Source organism: Podarcis liolepis (assembly GCF_965112155.1).
Source record: "Podarcis liolepis genome assembly, chromosome: 2".
Lineage (NCBI taxonomy): Eukaryota > Metazoa > Chordata > Lepidosauria > Squamata > Lacertidae > Podarcis > Podarcis liolepis.
The window spans coordinates 21939794-21962774 of record NC_139555.1 but is presented as its reverse complement, the minus strand read 5'-3'; the positions used below and the strand labels follow the sequence as shown (position 1 = coordinate 21962774).

At 46.4% G+C, this 22981-nt stretch overlaps 1 protein-coding gene across 1 annotated transcript; it reads left to right on the top strand.

Annotated features, from left to right (window-relative positions):
* The first annotated feature begins 7224 nt into the window (after nt 1–7224).
* Nucleotides 7225–20088, top strand: DNAJC14 (DnaJ heat shock protein family (Hsp40) member C14). The gene is made up of 7 exons (XM_083490020.1): nt 7225–9270; nt 9563–11054; nt 12796–12902; nt 15985–16104; nt 16597–16757; nt 17223–17319; nt 18581–20088. Exons 2-7 carry the CDS (start codon nt 9633–9635, stop codon nt 18816–18818), a joined length of 2145 nt encoding a protein of 714 aa, XP_083346146.1. The 5' UTR covers nt 7225–9270; nt 9563–9632; the 3' UTR covers nt 18819–20088.
* The last annotated feature ends 2893 nt before the right edge of the window (nt 20089–22981 follow it).

Below are 22981 nucleotides of genomic sequence, written 5' to 3'. Positions count from 1 at the left end.
TTCCCGCCATTGGGCCCTTTCGAAAGGTGGGAGAATTGTAGAGTTGGAAGAGACCCTGAGGACCAATCTCATCCGAACCCCTGCAATGCAGGGATATGCAGGGGATCGAACCTGCAACCTTGGCATGATGGGCACCATGCTCTAACCAACCGAGCCGGGACACAGAAGACCTGCCGGCTGCTGTGTTCCAGCCCCAAGGCCTAGGCTTTGCCGCTGCTGGCTCCTAGGCTCGCTGGCCTTAGCTCCTCCAGGAATGCTGGCAGTGGGCATGTCAAACAGCAGAAGACTTTCCTCGCAGGCTTATTAGCCGGCCAGCTGGCCAAGCAGGTGTCTGAAGCCCAGCAACTGGAGCAGGATGGGCTGGGGGGTGGAGTGGACAGCCGGGGGGGGGGGCTCTTCCTCAAGAGGGCTGGAGCCCCCAGCAGAGAATCAGCCTGCTTCCTGGCTGGGAGATGGGCCAGCTATGCGGCTGCGCTAGCTCACAAGCCCCCCAAACATATCGAGTCCCGAGGCCTTTTCTCCTGCGATGCCAAAGCTGCAACGTTGGTTTTTCCACATCTGGTCTTGTACAGATGTGTTGTGTTGTTTTTTTTAAAAAAAGCATGGGCCAAAGTTAACATTTGATTTGAAAACGACCCCCTCCTCCTCTTCTCCTGCACAAATGTTTTCAGATGTGCAGCAAATAACACAAAGAAAAATAAAAAGTACAGTATTTTTCGCTACATAAGACGCACCTAGGCTTTGGAGGAGGAAAACAAGAAAAAAATATTCTGAATCCCAGAAGCCAGAACAGCAAGAGGGATCACTGCGCAGCGAAAGCAGTGATCCCTCTTGCTGTTCTGGCTTCTAGGATAGCTGCGCAGCCTGCATTCGCTCCATAAGACGCACACACATTTCCCCTTATTTTTTAGGAGGGAAAAGGTGAGTCTTATAGAGCAAAAAATATAGTACGTTTCATAGAATGCATGGGGGAAAAACTCTACTTAGTCTAACCTGCTGGATGCCACTCCTAGCCAGAAACTAGGTGGGAAATTGGGGCAGGGGGTGGGAGGAGGGCTGACTCTAGGGTCCTATTCGCTGGCTCTGCTATTTGAATTCAAGTAAGCCCCACCTCCTTTTGAATGCCCCAGATCCTGCTATCAGTACAGCGTTGCCCTTTCCAACAGTGACAACTAGGGAGGACAAGAGCAGATGGCCTCAACAACAGAACATTTTGAATTAGCATCAGCCCCTTCTCTTTGTCACTGCAGGAGGAACGTAACGAGCAGTGGAGGCTTGGCTTCTTCCTGTCCTGACCATCAGTGATCAGAAGCTCACCCACCCGGCCAGGAAAGAATACCCAACTGTTGGTCCATATGTCTTTTTGGGAGGTTGTTTCTCTCCTCTCTGATTCCTTCCAAGACTAGGGAGGAGAGAGAGAGAGAGACTGGTAATATTGCTGCAGCCTCTGAGATGCTGCCAGTGGCCTCATGTCACCTGCCAGCAAGATTTTCTCATCCTTGGTTGAGCCAGGCTCAATGCAGTTGAGTCCTGCCAAGGCAAAGCAGGAACCCCCTTGTTCTGCAAAGTTACAGGTGTTGGGGCTGTCTTGGTGACTGCCTTGAAGCAATCTTTGTGTGGCCATAGGCTTTAGGAAAATAACAGTAATGTTCCTTGATAGCTGGAAATCTCCCTCCAGTCATTGGGATGCAATACCCAATATGTTTTGGAAACGTGACACTTGTGCACCAAGTAGAAGGGGAAAGGGCCACAGCTTAGACCAGTGTTCTTCAACCTTAGGCCGCCCAATGTTGTTAGATTACAGCTCCCATCATCCAGAGCCAGCTTAGGCAACGGTCAAGAGAGATGGGAGATGTAGTCCAACAGCCTACGGTTCAAGGACACTGGTTTAGAGACAGTGTCATCCTTTGACTGGCTGAGAGCAAAGAGTTTAAGCTGTTGCAGCCTTGGGGAGCTAAAACAAACTCTCTGGGAACCTGAGACACTTATCTGCATTTTGGTTGCTGCCGGTAGGAGTCTGTTTGCATCCAGAAACAACAAATAATCTACTCTTGGTTGTTTTTGCTGCAACAGACTAACATGGTTACCCTCTGGAGAGTCTTGCTTCCAGCAGGCTATGCTTGTATATTTGTGAATAAAGCAAAGAATACAAAGACATCAGAAGTCGCCGGAGTGCTCATATCCAAGGAAACTAAGCCAGTCAAACTGTCCGTGGGACTTTTTGCTCTTTGGGGAAATTTGTGGAGCAGAGCATTAGGATCCAGTCCAATTCTTGGTATTGTACAGAATATAGGCAGAAGCCAACAGAAGCTTGGGTTGGAGAGCTGCCTTTGAAGTATCCCAACATCAAAGCAATAAAGAAATGAGTAAAAAAAAAATATTTAGGTCTTTGGAAAGTTTATTTCTTCCATGCCAGAGCTCCCATAGTATATAAATTTGATTCACCCCTGTACCAGTCTCCTGTTTTCTCTGTTCTCCTTTCAAAGCCATGCCCAGAAAACTTCTCAAGAGTGGCTCCCAAGTTGGTCTCATGTTGAAGGGAAAGGGAATCTGACTGGACAAAAGAGGAAGCCTTAGAGCAAAGAACCCAAAAAAGTAAAGGATGCTTTTCAGTATGGAATTGCTCTGGTGAGAGTAGGGTGCTTCTGAGTTGCACAGCTTTCTCCCAATAAAAGGTAGAGGCTGAACCACTTTGTGTACCACAACACCACCTCCAATCACTAATCTTTGCTGCTTTCCTTATCAGCTTCCAGTCACGCTGATCCACTAGTCTCTCATTCCCTTTAGGCGCTCCAGACTCTTACAGAGTCTCCCCTAAACCACCGCGGCCTTATTCCTTTAATTTCCACAGGGGACAGCAGCCATATTAATCTTTTGCGGCAAAACCGACAAAGAATCTTCTGATCGGCATCTGAAAGATTAACATAGTTATTAGGGCATGAGCTTCTTGCAGATTCGAGTCCGTAATAAATGTGTTGATCTTTAAGGTGCCACAAGTTTCTCTGTTTTTCCCTCTACCGCAGACAGAATCGGGGCCTCTTTGGTGCTGATTTTTCATTGGCAGGGCATTGCTTCCCCTACCCCTTTGGGAGATGGGTAATAATGTCCAAATGTTGCGATCTCCTGCAAGTCTCCAAACAATGTGCCCTCTGCCCCCGCCTTCCTCGGAGGCACACTGGATTCTCTCAGGCCCTGGCTGGAGCAAACAGAGGAGGCTTTGTGTCGGAGGCAACTCTCAGCACCCAAGGCCCATAGGGCCCGGTACTCGTAATACTAGGCGCATGATCCTGGGAGGAGGGGATGTCCCACAGTGGCTGGGTCACCCATGACCAGCTCCCTGCTACTGTTCTGTTTGCTGCTGGTGGGTTAGAATGGAGAGGAGGCCGGGAGCCAGAGGGCTTTGAGTTCTTGCCAGCGCTCTGGGGGAGAAGAAAGAGGAGTCTATTGAGTCATCACAAAGAAGGAGGAATGGGAGCAGGATAACCTTTTTTTTTTTTTTAATCCGCAGATCGGAGAGAATGGGGTTTAGTGGGTCAGGGCAGAGGAGTGGGTTTAGAAGCAATCACTGTGGGCTTTTCCCCCTGTCTATAATCAGAAGTCCAAAACCTGGACAAAGGCATGTGGATTCTACGGCTGTTGGATCTGGGCAAAGGTTGGCATTTGGTGGAACTTGGCTGCTAACTTCATGTATAGGTAAAGGTAAAGGTACCCCTGCCTGTACGGGCCAGTCGTGTCCAAGTCTGGGGTTGCGCGCTCATCTCGCTCAAGAGGCCGGGAGCCAGCGCTGTCCGAAGACACTTCCGGGTCACGTGGCCAGCGTGACGAAGCTGCTCTGGCGAGCCAGCACCAGCGCAGCACACGGAAACGCCGTTTACCTTCCCGCTATAAAGCAGTACATATTTATCTACTTGCAATTAGGGGTGCTTTCGAACTGCTAGGTGGGCAGGAGCTGGGACCAAAAGACGGGAGCTCACCCCGCCGCGGGGATTCGAACCGCCGACCATGCGATCGGCAAGTCTAGGCACTCAGGTTTTACCCACAGCGCCACCCGCGTCCCTTTAACTTCATGTATAGCCTTGAGCATTTCACTTGGTTAAAAACCCATCATCATTATATTTATATATATATATATTGGGGGGTGGACAAAAGTCATGCCTAAGTAGAAACTTCCTCACTTCTAGGTTCTAACAAGTCTTCATAACTAGCTCAGCTTCTGAACCACATGTAAAAGGGGTTTTGCACACCATCCAAAATATGCAAAGGGGAAATGGACCGCCACAACATATTAAACAAGGGAGCCAGGCTTGGATGATGATCAAGTTGTTTCTGGGTGGCTGTGTGTGTGTGTGTGTGTGTGTGTGTGTGCGACCCAGCACACCACACCTGACTAAATTTATGGGACATAAAAGTATTCCCTAAATCTGGTTTGTGTGTGTTCATTTTTCATCAGAAATATAGGCTGTGAGCTTGAATCGCCCCAGCACTGCTGTCAACAGACCAAATTGTGGCATCTTTTTACAAAAAATGTAAAGAGAGATCTGATCATGATTTGCCATCCTCTAGTTTCCCCCCAAAGGCTGAGTTTCTCAGTGGCCCCAGTTCCCATGTAGTGCTAAGCCAAACCACAGTTGAGCGTGAATGAGCAAGCGGGTATTCAGAGCAAAACTCACTTCCTTTTCACTCCTCTATTTTCCTGCCACCTTGAAGAAATACACATGGGCACAGTAAGACTGGTTTGCCATTACATCAGAATCTGGACTTGTGGTGTGTTCCTCTTCCAAAATGTGGAAAGGACACATTTATAGTTAAGAAACTGTGATGTCCTTCTGCAACCCAAGTTCTTGGTACATTTCACTGCCATTCTCAAATCAGTAACTGGCCAGAAATTCATCCATCTTATGTTTACATAAGCAAGTCCGCTTCCTCCAAAATAATTTTCCAATCAGCCCTGTCTCTGCCATTCTGATTTCAGGCTAAGGCTGCAAACCTAATCCTACTTACCTGAGAGAAGGCCTCATTAAATTCAATCAGATTTACTTCTGAGTAGACATAGCTAGGATTACTCTGTTAAATCATAAGATTAGCAATGTTTTAGGCTGCAATCTTATGCCCTCTTAACTAGAAGTCACATTGAACTGAATGGGTATGTGTATGACTACCGGTATATTGCATGTGTTTACTATGCTGCCAAAGGGAAGCGGGTGGCACTGTGGTCTAAACTACTAAGCCTCTTGGGCTTGCTGATCAGAAGGTTGGTGGTTCAAATCCCTGCGACGGGATGAGCTCCCGTTGCTGTGTCCCAGCTTCTGCCAACCTAGCAGTTTGAAAGCACGCCAATGCAAGTAGATAAATAGATACCACTGTGGCGGGAAGGTAAATAGTGTTTCTGTGCGCTCTGCTTTCCGTCACAGTGTTCCGCTGCACCAGAAGCGGTTTAGTCATGCTGTCCACATGACCCAGAAAGCTGTCTGTGGACAAATGCCAGCTTCCTTGGCCTGAAAGCAAGATGAGCGCTGCAACCCGATAGTCGCCTTTGACTGAACTTAACTGTCCAGGGGTCCTTTACTTTTACCTTTTTTACATACTGAGTATACTGTTAAACACTTTTCATGTATGGTACCTTCTTCTTGGGAAGTGTAGTCTTATGCTACCCACATGTCCAAGTATCCTTAGATATTTTAGTTAGAGTAAGGACCCAATTCTATAGCTTATTCCAACTAATAATTAATCCAGCTATGTCCTAGATTCTGCTGTGAAACTCCAGCATGTGGAAGGAAGCGGGTTGTCTGGGGGATTGAGGAAACACACCTGGCTGAATCTAATGAAACCCCAAGCAGAAATGTAGTAGGGAAGATTTTGTGTCCAAAAGAGCGGAAAATATTGTTCCTTGCTCTACGAAGGCAGCCAAATTTCCAAGCTGCTCCCACAGACTCCCAAATCACTGGATCTGCATTCTCGGTGAGTTTGTGCTTCCTCAAGTTACAGGATATACCCCTAGCTTCGAAGGTCCAACTCATTCCCCAGATGCCACAGTGCCAGCCAGGACATGCCCACGCCAATTTCCTTTGCAACAATGCATATCTACCAGCTGTTGCCACTTGTGAGAGAGGGGAGTTGAAAGGGGATGAATTGTCCTCTGCTGGTGAAAACTGGAACTTGATTTGAAAACCCTTTACAGTGCATTTGCAGCTTTGAATGAGATAATGTTTTTCCTGAAGCACCAATTTCCCTCGGAAGACTGCATGGTCTTTTAGGACTCAGGCTTGGGTAAAAGCCAGCCCAAATGAAAATATTCTCAAGTGCTTCCAGTTGATATTCAGGTTCTGGGCACATATCCAGGGGAAGGGAGTTCCATAACCAATCTTTGCATGGCTTTGTTAGATGACCTCAGTATATAGTCAGGAGAGAACTCTTGCAGCCCAGGCCTTTGCCTGAGTTTTGGAAGCCTGCGGAAGCATGTTCCCATTCTCTGCTTTTTGTTGTGGTGTTTTCCTTCTCAACTTTTCTGCTGGGCAAGTACAGCATACTGCAATCCTAACTCCATTTACCTAAGAGTTAGCCCTATTAAATTCAAGAAGACTTCTTGAATAGACATGGTTACTGTAAGTTGTGCTGATCTTCAGGTAGCAAAAGTACCACTCTAGTTTTGAGGCTATAGAATTGCCCTGCCTAGTTCTGTATTTTAATCTCGGGAGTCTCCATTTCTTCATCCACTGTAAATTCCAAATCATGAAAACGGGGGTAGCTATAGATGTATAAAGGTAAAGGTAAAGGACCCCTGACAGTTAAGTCCAGTCACGAATGACTCTGGGGTTGCAGTGCTCATCTCACTTTACTGGCCGAGGGAGCTGGCGTTTGTCCGCAGACAGCTTTCCAGGTCATGTGGCCAGCACAACTAAGCCACTTCTGAGAAAACCAGAGCAGTGCACGGAAATGCCGTTTACTTTCCCGCTGGAGTGGTACCTATTTATCTACTTGCACTTTGACGTGCTATCGAACTGCTAGGTTGGCAGGAGCTGGGACAGAGCAACGGGAGCTCACTAGGCTCAGTGGTTTAGACCACAGCGCCACTCAAATCATATTTCAAATGGTGTGCTATAAAAGCAAAAAACATTACAATGCTTCCTATTGCTTTGCTTCAGGGACTTTGTCTGCTCCATTTTAAACTTCTGATCACTATCAGTGAATGCCTTTCTTATCATGAAATCGAAAAGGAGTCTTGCGGCACCCTAAAGACAAACAGATTTATTGCAGCACAAGCTTTTGCAGACTGAAGCCCACTTGTTTCAATCCACAAAATGGAAATTATCTTGCTAACAATGGAGCTATGTCTTGCAGGGAACATTGATTTAGTAACTCACGTTTTGATCCAATACCTCAGGCTTTTCAGGTCTTAATTTTAAAAATGCTTCGCTTTGATTTATCACAGTGGCATTCAAACTTCTACCCTCAGGGAACTCTTTCCACATTGATCCATTTGTCATGGAACCACTATATTTGGCAAGGAAGGTCAGCTCATTCAGCAGTACTTTAAATGCTGACCCAGTGACCTATTCTGCTTTAGTATTATCTGGAGGTTTCCCTGTCTAAAAAATGCCTTTACTCTTTGCAGTGTTTTGCCCTCACTACTGTCCTCCTAGGATTAAGTGCATGGTTCTGACAGTTGAGTCTTGGTCACTTCTACTTTTAACTCATTCAGCACTGACGAGACTGAAATAAAACTTGCAGCTAGATCCAGTGTATGTATGCTTGTTCAGAAGCAAGCACTATTGATTTCTTGCTGTACTGTATTGGAGATGGCAGATAAATTCAAGGTGGTTCCAAATATATTGCTCTGCTTTTCTTCAGATCACATCAGCAAGGCTGAGAAGGGGGGAGGGGTCTTGTCATCTGGGTAGCCCAGAACAATGCCTCTCCGAAACACATGTTTGTACAGTGTTCTTTACTTAACAAGTTTTGGGAGAAAGGGCTGACTGTGCAGAAAAAAAGTTAAATATTTCAGCGGAGAATGTTTTACGTATTGAACTATAAACCTGCAGTATGGAAATTATCAACGGGACAACGGAAATGGATTTTCCGTGTTCTGATGGTGGCCAAGAGATTGATATTGAGGAATTGGAAAAATAAAGATATGATACCCTTCAATCAATGGACTGATGATAGTACATCACTGGCAATTTATGAACAGACTGCTTACAGCCACTGATTCTGTAAGGAAAAATATGATAACACTTGGAATGAGTATACAAAATGTAGTAGGCTATTAACATTTACACAAGCACTAGAACAATAACACTATACCAATTTATTCAAGAATGTATGGGAATACTGTATATTGCTTTTTTTGGCATATACATTCTATACGTATCTTTGCTGTTGTTTTTCTCCCTGTCACTTCCTTCTTTTCTTCCCCCTGTATCACTTTATTTCTTTTAACTGAAATCACATCACCTTAGTAAAATATAAATATTTTTAAAGTCTGGCTAGCCAAGAACCTCCATACACACGGCCCTGGCATGTCTCTCCAGGCAGACCAATGCAAACAAGATTTTAAAAAATCAGGGGTAAGCAGAAGCTAGATTGACTGGTTGAAGCCTGGGGTGACTTATTAAAAGATTGGGAATGGTTTCTGACACCCAGCTGCTAAACAGCAACAAGAAGAATATCCCCCCCCCTCCACTAAATTTGCCATGTAGAGCGAAGAAACCCATCCAGGCGCGGACTTTTGCGCGTGAAACGAATTCCTAGACTCATAATGTGCTCAGAGGCACAGTTGTTCTTTCGCTCTTAACTGGATCTCTTCTGGATCTGGGCGTGGCTGGCAGGGATCTGGTGGCTCCTAGAAAATAAAACAGAGCCGATCCGACGAGCACGAAGTCTGCGCGCCCGGGATAAGGCTGAATCACCTTTGCCATTAGAGAAGCCAGCCAGCACCTCCCGCCCCCTGACCGGTCCGAGGCAACCGCGCCAGGCGAACTCGCCTCACTCTGATCCGGGAAGAGTCGGAGGGAGGCGCTGCCCCAAGACGGCGCTGAGCGGAATTTTGCGCTCGGGCCCTTTAAGAAAACGAACGCCGCGGCCGGGACGGGCGATGACGCTACCACGCGCCCCGCCCCCTTACCCACCCACGCACTTGACCCGGACGCAGAAGGCGGGGAACGAGATGTCACACATAGGCGGGCGGAAGTGGAGGCTCGCGGAGAGAGGGAGTGAGGGGGCAGGAGGAGGGGGAAGTAGCGCCCCCTCTCGTTGCCAGGGTAACAGGACCAGGTAAGCTCCCCCCCCATTCCGTCCTCCCCGCTTTCTTTCGTGTCTCCTGTCCCCCTTCGTTTGGGGGGCCACGTTTTGAGTCCTTTCCCGCGCCCCCCAAGCATGGAGCGGCCCCCACTTTTCTCTGCCCCCACCCTAGTCCTAGAAGTGGGTGGTAGGGATCTCGCTTCCTGTTAACCATTATTGGGGGGTGGGGTGGGGGGCGTTGGGGGGGCGGGTTGGTGCTGCGGTTTTTAGAAGTATCGCCTGGGTTTTGAATCTCTCCTGTTACTATTATTATTATTCTTTGCAGGCGGAGGGATCGACGATGGCTGTAACTTAACCACTCGTCGAGGCCAGAGTAACCCTGGAAGCCCAACGCCATGGAGGACGCTGGGTGTGAGACTGGAGATCTGTCTGAACGCAAGCCAGCTTGCCCTGATTTGGGCAGGACTGTTCCGGGTACTGGCAGCCCTTGTATGGCGAAGGAGAGCAGCTCCGTCTCAGGCGGTGCTGATGCAGGAAGCGACCTGCTAGCCGCCGGCCAGGTCTCCCAAGAGGGCTGCAGTTGCGAAGGTTGCCCCGGCAAAGAGGGGCTGGTTTTGGAAGCTCCAGAGTCTGCTGGAGAAGCTGGAATTTGGGGCGGGGAGGAGGAGGGTGCTAGAGGAACCGAAACCACTTGGAAGAAAAGGAGCGATCAAGATAACGGCAACTTGCACTTTGCTGGCGACAGTGAAGCTGGCTCTTGTAATTGTCAAGGAGATATCCCCGATCTCTCCGAAACTTATTCAGAGAAGGGGAATGGCTTGTGTGCTTTCACTTGCCAGCACTGGCTTTCGGCCTCCAAGGAGAAAGGCCCGTCCAAGTTACCACAAGGTCAGGAGGAAGACGTTGAAGATGATGCGGCATCCAAGGCCAAGGAGGAGGTCCCAGACTGTCCTCGGGCTCCCGGTGGAAGGAAGTTTGCCCGGCAGCAAAAGCACCATTCTGCAGCCAAGGGCGAAGGGCGTTTTGCACTATCTGGGGGAAAGCACAGGCAGGCCAGGAAGAGGAGTGACGGTGGGCGGCACCATGACGTCCAAGTCCAGCTGCTCAAACATCTGGAGGGCTTAGCTTCCTTCTGCGTCTCCTGCTTCAAACTCTTTATCAGCCTGATTGTGCAGGTCACCCACAGGTGTGGCGAGGGTGTGGAAGCTGGTGGGAAGCTCCTGTACTCGTGCTGCTCCTTAAGTGCTCATGATCTGGATACCATCCGAACCAGCATGCGGACTTGGATCCAGCATGCAAGGCTGGGCTGCAGGAAAGTGACGTGGTGGCTGGGCTCGTGGCTTAGTGTGGCTTACCGCCTGCTTAAGATGCTATGTGCTATACTCTTTCTGGTGCTCATGCTTCTCCTGGGTAGCCTGAGACTCTGCTGGCGGGTCTCTAAATCAGCCCTCTTCAGTGTCTTGGGTAGATTGGCCCACACCAGTCACGGAGCCTGGATTGTCTCAGCCGTTGACCTGCCCCAAGTTTGGGCCCTCTTTAAAGAAAGCAGGACTTGCAAGTGGGCAGCCGGCCTGCTGCTTAAGTGGCAAACCCTCCTTTGGCTGCCCAAAGGATTAAGGACCAGCCAGCCAGGGGACACTGCTTATAATGGGTCTCCTGGAGGATCTGAGCCATACCAGCCTGGGGAAGAGGTGGCACGCTTGCTGGCTATGGCACATACCCCCGAAGAAGAGCTTAACCCTTTCCAGGTCTTGCGCTTGGAGGCAACTGCATCGGATGCTGAGCTGAAGAGAGCCTATCGGCACTTGGCAGTACTGGTGAGCACATTCCTTTTGAGCTGGAGGAAGACGATTGGGTGTCTTGAGAAAGGTGCCATCATATTTCTCTGCTGCCTTGGGTTGGCATGTGCTTGCAATTCACAAATACCGCTGTGTTCACTACGTGGATTTGCAAAGCTACTGCTGGTTTTCTTCAAGGTGCAGCGGTGCAGGCAGAGGCCCCCTCTGCATCTGGTTGGCACAGTTAGCAGTTTAATGTGGGTTTGTGTGGAGGGGGAGGTTCAGAGGATATTATCCAGCCAGTTTTGTTCAACAGTGTCTCTCGCTTGTAGGTTTAGCAGTCCTCTTGCTTCCTCTTGCCTCGTCTGCCATGCCCTGCTGCACACTCTAGGGCCTCCAAGATTACTGTGCTACTTGGAGGGACAAAGTTTTGCTAATCCTTTCTTTTATCAGGCTGGCATGATCACTGTCAGCAGCTTGCTTGTCCAGGTCATTGTGATGAGTAATCACTCTGCTAGTTTTTCTGCTTCAGGTATCAAGCAGCAGTATGCTGGGAAGCCAGGTTAAACCTGTCTTGACTTAGTGCCTTCAGGTGGTAAACTTTCCGCCTAGTTCCTAGGGCTGGAAAATTACCAGCCTGAAGCTTTAAGGATGCAAATCTGCTCCCTTTCGCCCATCCCAAAATGAGTTAAAAGGGCAACTGAACTGCAGTAGTGCAATGTTGATGTGGGGCCATGGGCAGACATGGAGTGGACTCAGACTTCAGGCCCTGTCTTCACTGGGAACTGCTAATCTGTCTCACTGACCACAGGGGCTGGCCTCATTTGTGACAAGGATTGGTTTTAATCAAAAGCAGTTGTATCTCGTTCATTCCTTGTTATGATTGGGTATGGCTACATTGGAGGAAGCAAGTCTCTCCAGTCTGAGCTTTTGAACAGAAAGCATGCCAGTATTAAGAAAACATGCCTGTATTAATTGGAAGTCCTGGTTCAAGTTTCTGCCACTCTTATTCTGTCGATCTGTATGGGATATGTGGATGATAAGGCTGGTTGACATTACAAGGTCCCTATTAGAATTACTGAGTTAATGAATAAAGAAATTGGCAGAGTATATAGAATTGGCCATCATGACAACAAAAATTAGAGGTCAGGGAGAAACACAGCTGAGGGAGGAATGGGAATTATGTGTAGATTATCTAAAGAGGTACAGCAACCAAATAAATCTGCATGTAGGAATTGACATATAAGCAGATGTCAAGGAAATAAACAACTATCTGACTTTCAGAAGACATCTGAAGGCAGTCCTGTTTAAGGAAATTTTTAATGTTTGATGTTTTATTGTGTTCTTAATATCCTTTTGGAAGCCGCCCAGAGTGGCTGGGGAAACCCAGCCAGATAAGCGGGGTATAAGTAATAAATTACTATTATTATTATTTATTATTATGGAGCAGTAATTACAAACTAGGTTAACAAACAGAACAATAACGGGTGGTAATTTCCTGGCTAAGGATATGCAGCATAAAAAGGAAAAACAGGAAGCCACGGTGGGGTGGGAAGTCTAAAGGGAATAGATGGATAAAAATATTTAGGATATGCATGTATGTACTGAAACTCTGGGAAAATACAAATTAAAAATATATATATAAATAAAAAGGATTACTGCGTTCTTGTATATGATGTGCTTTTCCCATGGGCTGAAAAAACTAAATGCTATTGATGCCACAATATAGGCATTTTCTGACTTTCTGTTTGTTTTTGGGATGGGGTGGGGTGTTGCACAGGTTCACCCAGACAAGAATAAGCATCCACGAGCAGAAGAGGCCTTCAAGGTACTGCGGGCAGCCTGGGATATTGTCAGCAATCCAGAGAGGAGGAAGGAATATGAAATGTGAGTGGACTGAAATCCATTTGGCCACAATGTTTTGGAATCAAGTCCACATTACCTGTGGACTGGGAGTGTGCTGCTCTCAAAGTAAGGCCATATTTAATGGGCAGGAAGATGCATTGCAAATGAGGCCCTGATCATTGGCCTCATCTTGTGACCAAGAGTTATTTAAATGTTCCAGATGTATGCAAAATGCTGCCCTGTAAAGAAAATGGAAAGGTGGGGTATGGTTCTCTTAAATTATTAACTCTCCTACAAATAGCCAATCAGGCCCTCCTGAGTGCCCATCATGGGGTTGTTTAGGAGGAAGTGCATCTCTAACACACTATTAATATGCACAGGAGCACAAGTATTCACAGCTGGATACAGATGCTCAGGATAAATGGTTTTGAAAATTAGCTTGTACCTCTAACTGCTGCTTGTGTTGATCTCTGCTTCTGCTCTCCCTTAGAGGTAAAGGCCAATATTGTGGTGGCACCTTATCCTTTATCTAATTGAAGATAAAGGGACCCCTGACCATTAGGTCCAGTCGTGGCCGACTCTGGGGTTGCGGCGCTCATCTCACTTTATTGGCCGAGGAAGCCAGCGTAGTTTCTGGGTCATGTGGCCAGCATGACCAAGCCGCTTCTGGCGAACCAGAGCAGTGCATGGAAACACCGTTTACCTTCCCGCCAGAGCGGTACCTATTCATCTACTTGCACTTTGACGTGCTTTCGAACTGCTAGGTTGGCAGGAGCAGGGACCAAGCAACGGGAGCTCACCCCGTCGCGGGGATTCGAACCGCCGACCTTCTGATCGGCAAGTCCTAGGCTCTGTGGTTTAACCCACAGCACCACCCGCGTCCCTATATCTATATATCTATATATCTATATATCTATATATCTATATATAATTGAAAGAAGTGTATTATCACTAGACTCCCCCCATCCTCTGTGAATTGTAGTAAATTAATGTATCCAAATTAGTAGAAAGAAGAAATCGAACTCCTCTCCCCCTGGCAATTGTGCAAGGGCGTTATCTATAACTAGATAAGAGTGCTGGAGATAAGGGTGCAGAGTGTGCTCTTGGCCTAAAGGCCTTCTGAGGAGAAGACCCAGAGGAGTTTGAGGTACTGACTGAGGCCAAGCAGCTGCTGCACTGCTTTGACTCCCAGCTCTTGTAGAAAAGTTTTGCGCTCTAAAAACCAGGCTTCAGCATGCTGGCTTGAAAGAGCCACTGTTTTGTGAGACTGGCTTCTGAGTAAGTAGGCTTAGATTTAGATTTGCAACATAGCTCCAGTGGGAAGGGTGTGGAAGGTCTAGATTTCATTTAGTTGACCCAAGTGGAAGGTGGAATCAGCAAAAAAAAAAAAAAGTTACTTCCAGTTAATTGGGCAATAGATCTTTTAAAAGTAACAACAGCAGCAACAATAAGGCTTCGTAAAAAATGAGGATGGTGGGCACTGTCTTAGAAGAGGCATTTTCCACCTCTGCACTATATGAGGCAGAAAGGGGATTCTGCCTCTAAAATGTTGCATGCTTTGATATACAGGTGCATCATCAAAACATGAAGTGTCCTTTTTTTTACAACTGTTTTCCCTGTATATAGACGTAATCAATTGTTTAGCAGGCTAATCATTCAAATGTGAGTAGATTAATCGGTAAGGGTTTTTTTTAACTGTTAAGATCTGAAGTTACCTGCTACCTAGCAAGGAACAGTCTCAGGTCTATTTATATCAGGCTTCCTCAACCTCGGCCCTCCAAATGTTTTGAGACTACAATTCCCATCATTCCTGACCACTGGTCCTGCTAGCTAGGGATCATGGGAGTTGTAGGCCAAAAACATCCAGAGGGCCGAGGTTGAGAAAGCCTGACTTACGTTATTGTCAATTCTTGTGCAATTGTCCTTGCACCTTGGTCTGGCACAGAGTCCTCTAGAGTCTAGTATGTTCTGTTGGAGGATGCAGACACACTCTCAGGAATAGCAGCACGATTTAAATTAAACTCCTAGCCATTCCTGTCACCTCATGAGAAACTGGATACAGCAAAGGATACACACATCTTTGGAGTTAGGCGGAGTTGCATCAAATGCAAGGCTGAAATAACAATCATGTGTTTGCTGTGTGATCTAACTGAAGCCCATGCAGGGAGTATCTGGGAATACATCGGGGAACATTTTGTTTACTGAGCACACTATAGTGAACTCCTTTCAAGTTCCCTGTATATCCCACAATGCTTTGACATGTTATGAAAGTGTTCCTGCTTGTTTAAAACACTGGAAGATTTCCCAATATGAGAAGCAGAATGTATCTGCATCAGTTATATTTAGGAATACCTAGCTTTGAAGTCACCAGTGTAAATGCAGAGACAGAGTGGCATATAAGTTAGACTAGTGGCTGGGAGAGCGGGGCTAATACTGCTTCAGCATATAGCACTTACAGTGGTACCACTCAGGCCGGGTGGCGGGGGGAATGAAATAAATAATTGGGACAGGCAAGTCATGGAGCATGTACAGAGTGCATTTTCTCATATCGCTGAGTAATAACAGCCTTCCAAGCAAAAACCTATAACCGGAAGATTCCTAAATGCCGTTTGGCAAAGGAGTCCCTGTTTCAAAGATGAGCCACAACCCGTTCTCTTGTCCTCTTTCCGTACTCAGTTCCTTGAATAAAGATCAGGCTTATTAGCCACTCTGCTTCTCAATATACAGTGGTACCTCGGGATAAGAACTTAATTCGTTTTGGAGGTCTGTTCTTAGCCTGAAACTGTTCTTAACCTGAAGCGCCACTTTAACTAATGGGGCCTCCTGATGCCGCCACGCCGCCGGAGCCCGATTTCTGTTCTCATTCTGAAGCAAAGTTCTTAACCCGAGGTACTGTTTCTGGGTTAGCAGAGTCTGTAACCTGAAGTGTATGTAACTTGAAGCATATGTCATCCGAGGTACCACTGTATTACTTACTGCCTGGTCCTAGTTGTTGTCACCTAGAAGAAAGTTCTGTTGCTTTAAGTGCTTAGTATCGCAGCCTTAGTCTGGCATTGTCCAGGTTTCTTTCTTGTACTGATGCTACCGCCATAGACTTCTGACTTCCCTTGTTGCTCTTTTCAAGCAAGCGCATGGCAGAGACAGAGCTGACCAAATCCATGAATGAGTTCCTTTCTAAGCTTCAGGATGACCTAAAAGAAGCCATGAATACAATGATGTGTAACAAGTGTCAGGGGAAGCACAGGTAAGTGGTCAGCTGTCGTTATCTCCTTAATGGTCCCACCATTATTTCAGGCTGGGTGCAATAATAGCGAGAGCATGTCTGCTTTCCAGAGTGTGCAGTATCTCAATTCTTGCTGGGCATTGCTGCAGCAAAGCCATGTGGCAGAGGGACTGTATACTATTTTTATTTGATAGGAAAAATGGTTCTAAGCATCCATTGAAAAGCTTGGGAATGTGGACAGTAGCTGGAGAAGTTAAAGCATAAGAAAAACAGCTGGGAAGGTTTCCAACAGCTTGGAGAGGTGATGCTCTCATTCATGGCTTAGCTACCATTCCCTCTTCTTAGGGCTACTGATTCTTCTAACCATTTTTGGATACAGAATCTCAGCCCCCTCTGAAATGAAGAAACATTGGATGGGGAGGAGAGTTTTAAAGGTTCCAAACTCTAGAAAATCAGGCGCGCACCCCCCCCCCCCGTACTCTCTGGTCTCTGATAAACTCTTTGTTGCTGCAGGCGGTTTGAGATGGATCGTGACCCACTGAATGCTCGCTACTGTGCAGAATGTAGCAAGTTTCATGCGGCCGAGGAGGGAGACTTCTGGGCCGAATCCAGTATGCTGGGGCTGAAGATCACCTATTTTGCCATGATGGATGGAAAGGTTTATGACATCACAGGTAACAGCTCCACACTTCTGGACAAGTGGGAATGGAAGTGGAAGGAAGGTGGTTAAATGGGCTTTTAAAACTATATTCCCCTTTCCTCCCATTGGATGCTTGCCATTCATGGAATAGATGATAAGGTCTTTATAGGCACCTTCTATTCTGTTCAGCGTGGTAGATTTTGAACCTTAAGTTAAATCTGGGCAGCTCTGCGTTTTGTGCAGCGAGCATGCTTACTGCAAGCAAGCACACCTCTCATTCAAAACACAGTGACAACTTTGACCCCCAAAGAAGGACCCCTTGAGAAGGATTTTTAAATAGTTGGATGGGGTGCCCTGTGAAGGATAAGTCATGCTGCTGCTGGGATTGTGGTTACTGTTTAAAGGCAGGAGCTCGGATTCTAATGGCATTCCTGCTTTCTCTGAGAGGCAAATACCTCTCACCATTTCATAGTTTACTTCTTTCCTTTTTAACGTGCAGAATGGGCTGGCTGTCAGCGAGTAGGAATCTCCCCAGACACACACCGTGTTCCATATCACATATCTTTTGGATCAAGGGGCTCAGGAGGACGGCAGAGGTCAGTGATGAATGATGTTGTTTATTTGTTCCCCTTAAAAAATGTTCTGTCCCCTAGTCTGCACACGGATGAGTCCTTCCTTAACTTTTAAAGTGATACCAGGCTCTGTGAACCCCATCCAGAGACCTGTGTACTATATTCTGTGAGTGAGGATTCCCATTCAGTACAGTGTGGGGAGTGGATCTGCTCCATACATACAAGAGGCCACAAGTGGTCCAGCTCCTATATAAATACACGGGGGAGTGCTGGGCACAATCAGAGCTCTTCTGCATGGAGATGATCTGGGTTCTGATGTACTTATACAACATGGCTTGCCAGTGATGGTTGTGTTAAAACAGCCTGTATGCACAGGCAGGGAACAACTCATCTTGGTTCTAAGTATTTAGCTAACAGGTGTTCAGTTTTCTTTCTGTCTGCAGCTCGTGAGTCTAGGACTACTTCACTGCCCCCCCCCAATTCATTGGAAATTCGGAACACATTTTTCATTGCAGTTGCCAGTTTCTATGGGTTAGTCACGCGGGACACAGGTGGCGCTGTGGGTTAAACCACAGAGCCTAGGACTTGCCAATCAGAAGGTCGGCGGTTCGAATCCCTGCGACGGGGTGAGCTCCCGTTGCTCGGTCTCTGCTCCTGCCAACCTAGCAGTTCGAAAGCACGTCAAAGTGCAAGTAGATAAATAGCTACCGCTCCGGCGGGAAGTTAAACGGTATTTCCATGCGCTGCTCTGGTTCGCCAGAAGCGGCTTAGACATGGTGACCACATGACCCGGAAGCTGTATGCCAGCTCCCTCGGCCAATAAAGTGAGATGAGCGCCGCAACCCCAGAGTCGGCCACGACTGGACCTAATGGTCAGGGGTCCCTTTACCTTTAGCTTTATGGGTTAGTCACAGTTATAAAGTGTTCCAGATAACTTGCCTCCAACTCCTGTGCATGAGCAGTGCTAGTTCTGGCCTTTTTCAATAGGCTGATACACTTTAGTACAGCAACTTGAATGTAGAGTATTTAATACCCAGAGACCACATTCTTGACCCTAGAGTCCTCATAACCTGTGCTGAAACTGGTCCCATTGAAACCATATAGAAATTGGGCACCTTTTGCATGTGGTGAAGAGGGTTCTGACATAGTTGAGAGCACTGAAGCGTACCTTCCACCTCCTGCTTTTACTGTTAAGCCGAGCTTCTTGGTCTGTGGCAGTCAGTGCTGGATCTGATGGTATCATTGGTTCTTCCCTTTCCTCTGCTCTCCCCATCCCCTTCGAAAGAGCTGCTTCAGACGGCAGCCCTGCTTCAGCTGCAGAACTGCAGGATTTCTTCAACCGCATCTTCCAAGGGAACCACGGACAAATGCCGAACGGGAACTTTTTCAGCACACCCCAACCGCCATCCCCGGGGAGCGTGCCAACCCCTCCTGCCCCTCCATCAAAGGTGGACAGCACCTCCCAGAAAGGAGATTCGAAGCAGAAACGGCGGAAGAAAGTGCGGCGCCCTTTTCAGCGCTGAGGACTCCACGAGAGTGGGGAGTGAAATCTCCCAGGCCTGCTTGGATGCCAGGCTTTCTACATCAGGTAGCAAAAGGGCTGTTTCAAAAGGGAAAAAAGTGTGTTCTGGTTAGTGTCAAAGATCCAGATGATTCAGGCTCCTCTGGACTCATCCATAACCCGGTAACTTCCAGCTGGAAAACGACCCTCGTCTTTCCACTGCAATTGTCGACACTGATCCCGTGATACCAAAGAGCTCCGACGGACGGCTTCCTGGAAGTGTCATCATGCAGATGTGGCACGGACAGGTGTGGGGATGGAGCAGCCTGCCTAGAGCCATGGGATCTCCTTTAAGGTGACTTTCTCAATGAGATGCTCCTGTAATTGTTCAGCGTTTCCCCCTTCAGCAGGAGTATGACTACCACCAATAACGTTAGCTGATTCTTCACTTTTGGTCCACAAGGACGCTTGGACTGTAACTTCTGCTGTACTCCAATTGTCACACTATCAGACACCTCCTAAGTCACCTGAGACTTGGAGGAAAGGTGAGCCTTAGAGGGTGCCTAGTTGCCTAGGAAAGACTTGGTTTGGCTGATGGTAATATTAAGGCAACATGTAGAAAAGAAGCATATATCTTATTGCTGTGCAAGATTGGGAATTAAATTCTTACCCCCATGCTGGGTGTCCTACAAACTATACAAGAAGAGGGTCAAGGGAATTGCCCCCCCCCTCCGGTAAATATCCTTGCTAGAAAATATTAATTCAGTGCTTACCATGCAAAAGATTTATCTAGGCCCCAAAGTTAGGAGAAGATGAAGATAGACTTTAGTTGTTCCAGGAGCTGCCCAAATATGATGCAGATACTCAGGATTATACCAAATGGTCTTTTTGCTTCTACGTTGAGTCAAAAAATGTTCCGCAGTTCTGTTGCAAGACTACTGAAAGGAGGTGTTCTGCACCACCCCGTAAAGCAAATGGTCACATCTGGCTTTGGGTGCAAAGTGACTCTTGGACAGAACCAGGTTCCTGTCTTTCTAAAGTGCTTGGTTTGCTCTTCCCTGATTCTGGGAAACACATGCTCTTTGCCTCTGCTGTCCAAGGACTGTGATCAAATCAGTTAAGAAACTGGTGGATTAAACCTCCAAGATTTAGCATGGACAGTTGGCTCTTAACTGTCCAAACTTGTTTTATTGAAGGTTACTTTTTTAAAAAAGTTCAGATTTGTATGTACATACATATATTTAATACCATGTGTATTCCCCTTTCTATAAATATAAATGCCTTGGAGAGTCTTGGCCTTGGAGAGTCGTTATTACCTTTTCCTTTCACAATGCAGCTACACATTTTCGGAATTTCTTGCTTCGCTCCCCCCCCCCCCCAATCATTTAAAGGAGAGGATTAATGTTATCCCTGGATTTGTCTTGTGGTGGAAACTAATGACATTAACTGACAGATGAAGCTGTGCATATAGCTGTACTTATAAGCTCTAGATCCAGTTTATTAAAATTTAGGTTACACACACTGCCAGTGGACTAATTGCAGTATGTGTCTAAGGACTTATGTGTAAATCCAGGAATTGTTAGAAAGTTTGTAAAGGGCGGTATATAAATTTAATAAAGAATAATAATAACTTCAGTTCTATAGGCCTAATTAAGGAGGCTGAAAAGATTAACACCTGAGAGCGAGAGTTATACCCTACTCTTCCATTAAATAATGATTAAGTAGTAGTATTTTGCTACCTTATGTCCTTGCTTGCAGGGGAGGAGTACAGCAAATCCACTACTACTTTGAATAAGTAGTAGAGAAGCAGTTATCCCGTGATTCTCTCCTCCTCCTTAGGGCTTGTGGGTTGAGCTCCAAGCAGCTGAGGGAAAAGTGCAAGCAAGTCCCCAAATCACTGCCTCATGCTGATAAAATGGGCAGCTAATTTTTCTCCCTGTGACAGAGCTTTTTAGCAGCCTGTTGGCTTACCGGCAAAGGAGAGAAAGTGCTAGCGCTAGCATGTGCTTTAACATTAAGCCCAATATCTTCACCACACCCTGCTATTGCTGTATCTCATTACCTTTGCCACTTCTCTGCAAGTCTCTCTTGTCTACATGTCTCTGCCAACTGACCTGCAGCCCTTGCTCATTTCTGTTTGACTGGACTCACGGCATTCAAACGAAAATGCGTGGGGTGAATTCTTGCAAGGCCCAAGGGAGAAGAGAAAACAGGATGATCTCTAATGCAAGCTGTTTGTTTATGCTAAAGTACCAGGTCACATCCTGCAACTTCTTGGAGAAGGCTTGGCCCGTGATGTTCTCTGCCCTAGGGGTCAGGGTGGCTCAGTGGCTCCCCTTGTCTTCCTGCTATTCCTTTCCTTGGTCTAAAGGGATTAAATTGCTATCCTAGGCCTCCAAAACAGGACTTGCTATGTGTTTGTCAGGGCCTCACCTGAGCTATTACAGTGGTGCCTCACAAGATGAAAAGAATCCGTTCTGTTATTCTCTTCGTCTAGCGGTTTTTTCGTCTTGCGAAGCAAGCCCATTGACGGATTAGTGGATTAGCGCTATTAGCGGCTTTTAGCGGCTTTTAGTGGCTTATCGGCTTATCGGATCAGCTGATAAGCGGCTTAGCGGCTTAGAAAAAGGGGGGGAAAGGAAAAAAAACCCGCAGGAACTCGCAAGACATTTTCGTCTTGCGAAGCAAGTCCATAGGAATTTCGTTTTGCGAAGCACCTCCAAAACGGAAAACTCTTTCGTCTAGCGAGTTTTCCATCTTGCGAGGCACCACTGTATTTCTCTGCCTGATCCTTTCCCCTTTTGGGTTATCTTTTCATCTTGGCTTGGTTTTCTTTTGTACAAGCCATACATTATCTTAAACTAGAAGCAACCCAGTCCAGTGCAGACTAAGGCTGCAGTTCTGTAGTACTTACCTGGAAGTGAGTTTAACTGGAGTCCGTGAACTTAACTACTGGGCAGAGATACATAGATTTACATTGTAAATCTGTTTTAAAAAATGCAGTTTCTGGATGCTGATTGCATCAGCTTAGTGGCTGGCTTTTGATGTTGCTTCTTCTTGGTTGAGTCCAACCTGTTTTGGATTTTTAAAAGAGAAAATTGAACTGAGATTCTGCATTTCAGTACTTCTTGTTTTGTCAGTTGGTAGCTCTGTAAACAAGTGGTTGCAGCATGCAACCACTGACATTCTCCAGAAGGTGGTGCTCTAAAACCTATTATAGGAAAATGAAACTACACAAAGGTATCTCAAAGCTGTCCCCTGAATCAAACGGTACGTCCTGCAAGAGACTCCCTTATTTGTATAAATGTTTTAGTGAATATCCTGCCTCATCACGGACCCCCTTTTATGAAGTCCCCAACAAAACTTACCAAGACACACATGGAAGCTAAACAGAACTAAAACAGACCAATGTGGCAGCATCAATGGAGAATTTCCTGTATTCAAAAGGACATTGCCGGAGTGTGTAATGCACTGAACTGTCTCTGCAGCAAGTGCATGTGCTATTAGACTTCAGAAACATTTTGCAGGGGACACATCTGTGGAGCTATTTGTTTCTATTTAGGTCTGCCATCATGGGTGTGGAGGTGACAACCAAGAGCCAGAAACATACGTAGAGAAGTGCAGTGAAATTATAATTAGCAGCTTCGAGATAGAATTGAATTTTATTATTTCGGTCACAGACCAGTTCCAGCCCACATACAATATCAAGGAAGTCATAAAACACGATAGGGATATATTTGAATTTGCAATTAGGTATGACAGGGACAATACAGATATAGCAACAATTAAAAATATATATAAGTCACTAACATATAACCTAAAATTATCATTTAAAACCTTAATCGTTATGATAGCACAGCTTGTTCCCTAAGTTTTATGGCAATCGCACAGAATTTGGCCACCCTTAACGTGAGGTTTGAGATAGACCAAGACTCCGCTAAAAAAAATTTAAAAAGTAGTTGATAGTCACAGCTGGGTGGTGCAGGAAGGAACAAGAAATATTCCTCCAAGGTTTTTATTGTTTGGAATGAGCCTATATTCAGTGGTATGGGGTGAGCGAATAAAGTTTTCTGGTCTTCACCTTTTTCTTGCTTCAGGCCCAATAAGTGACAACCAATGTATTATTGACATATGCATACAACCGGGTAGTTTTGGATTGTGATTTTCAGCAGGGGAGTGGGAACC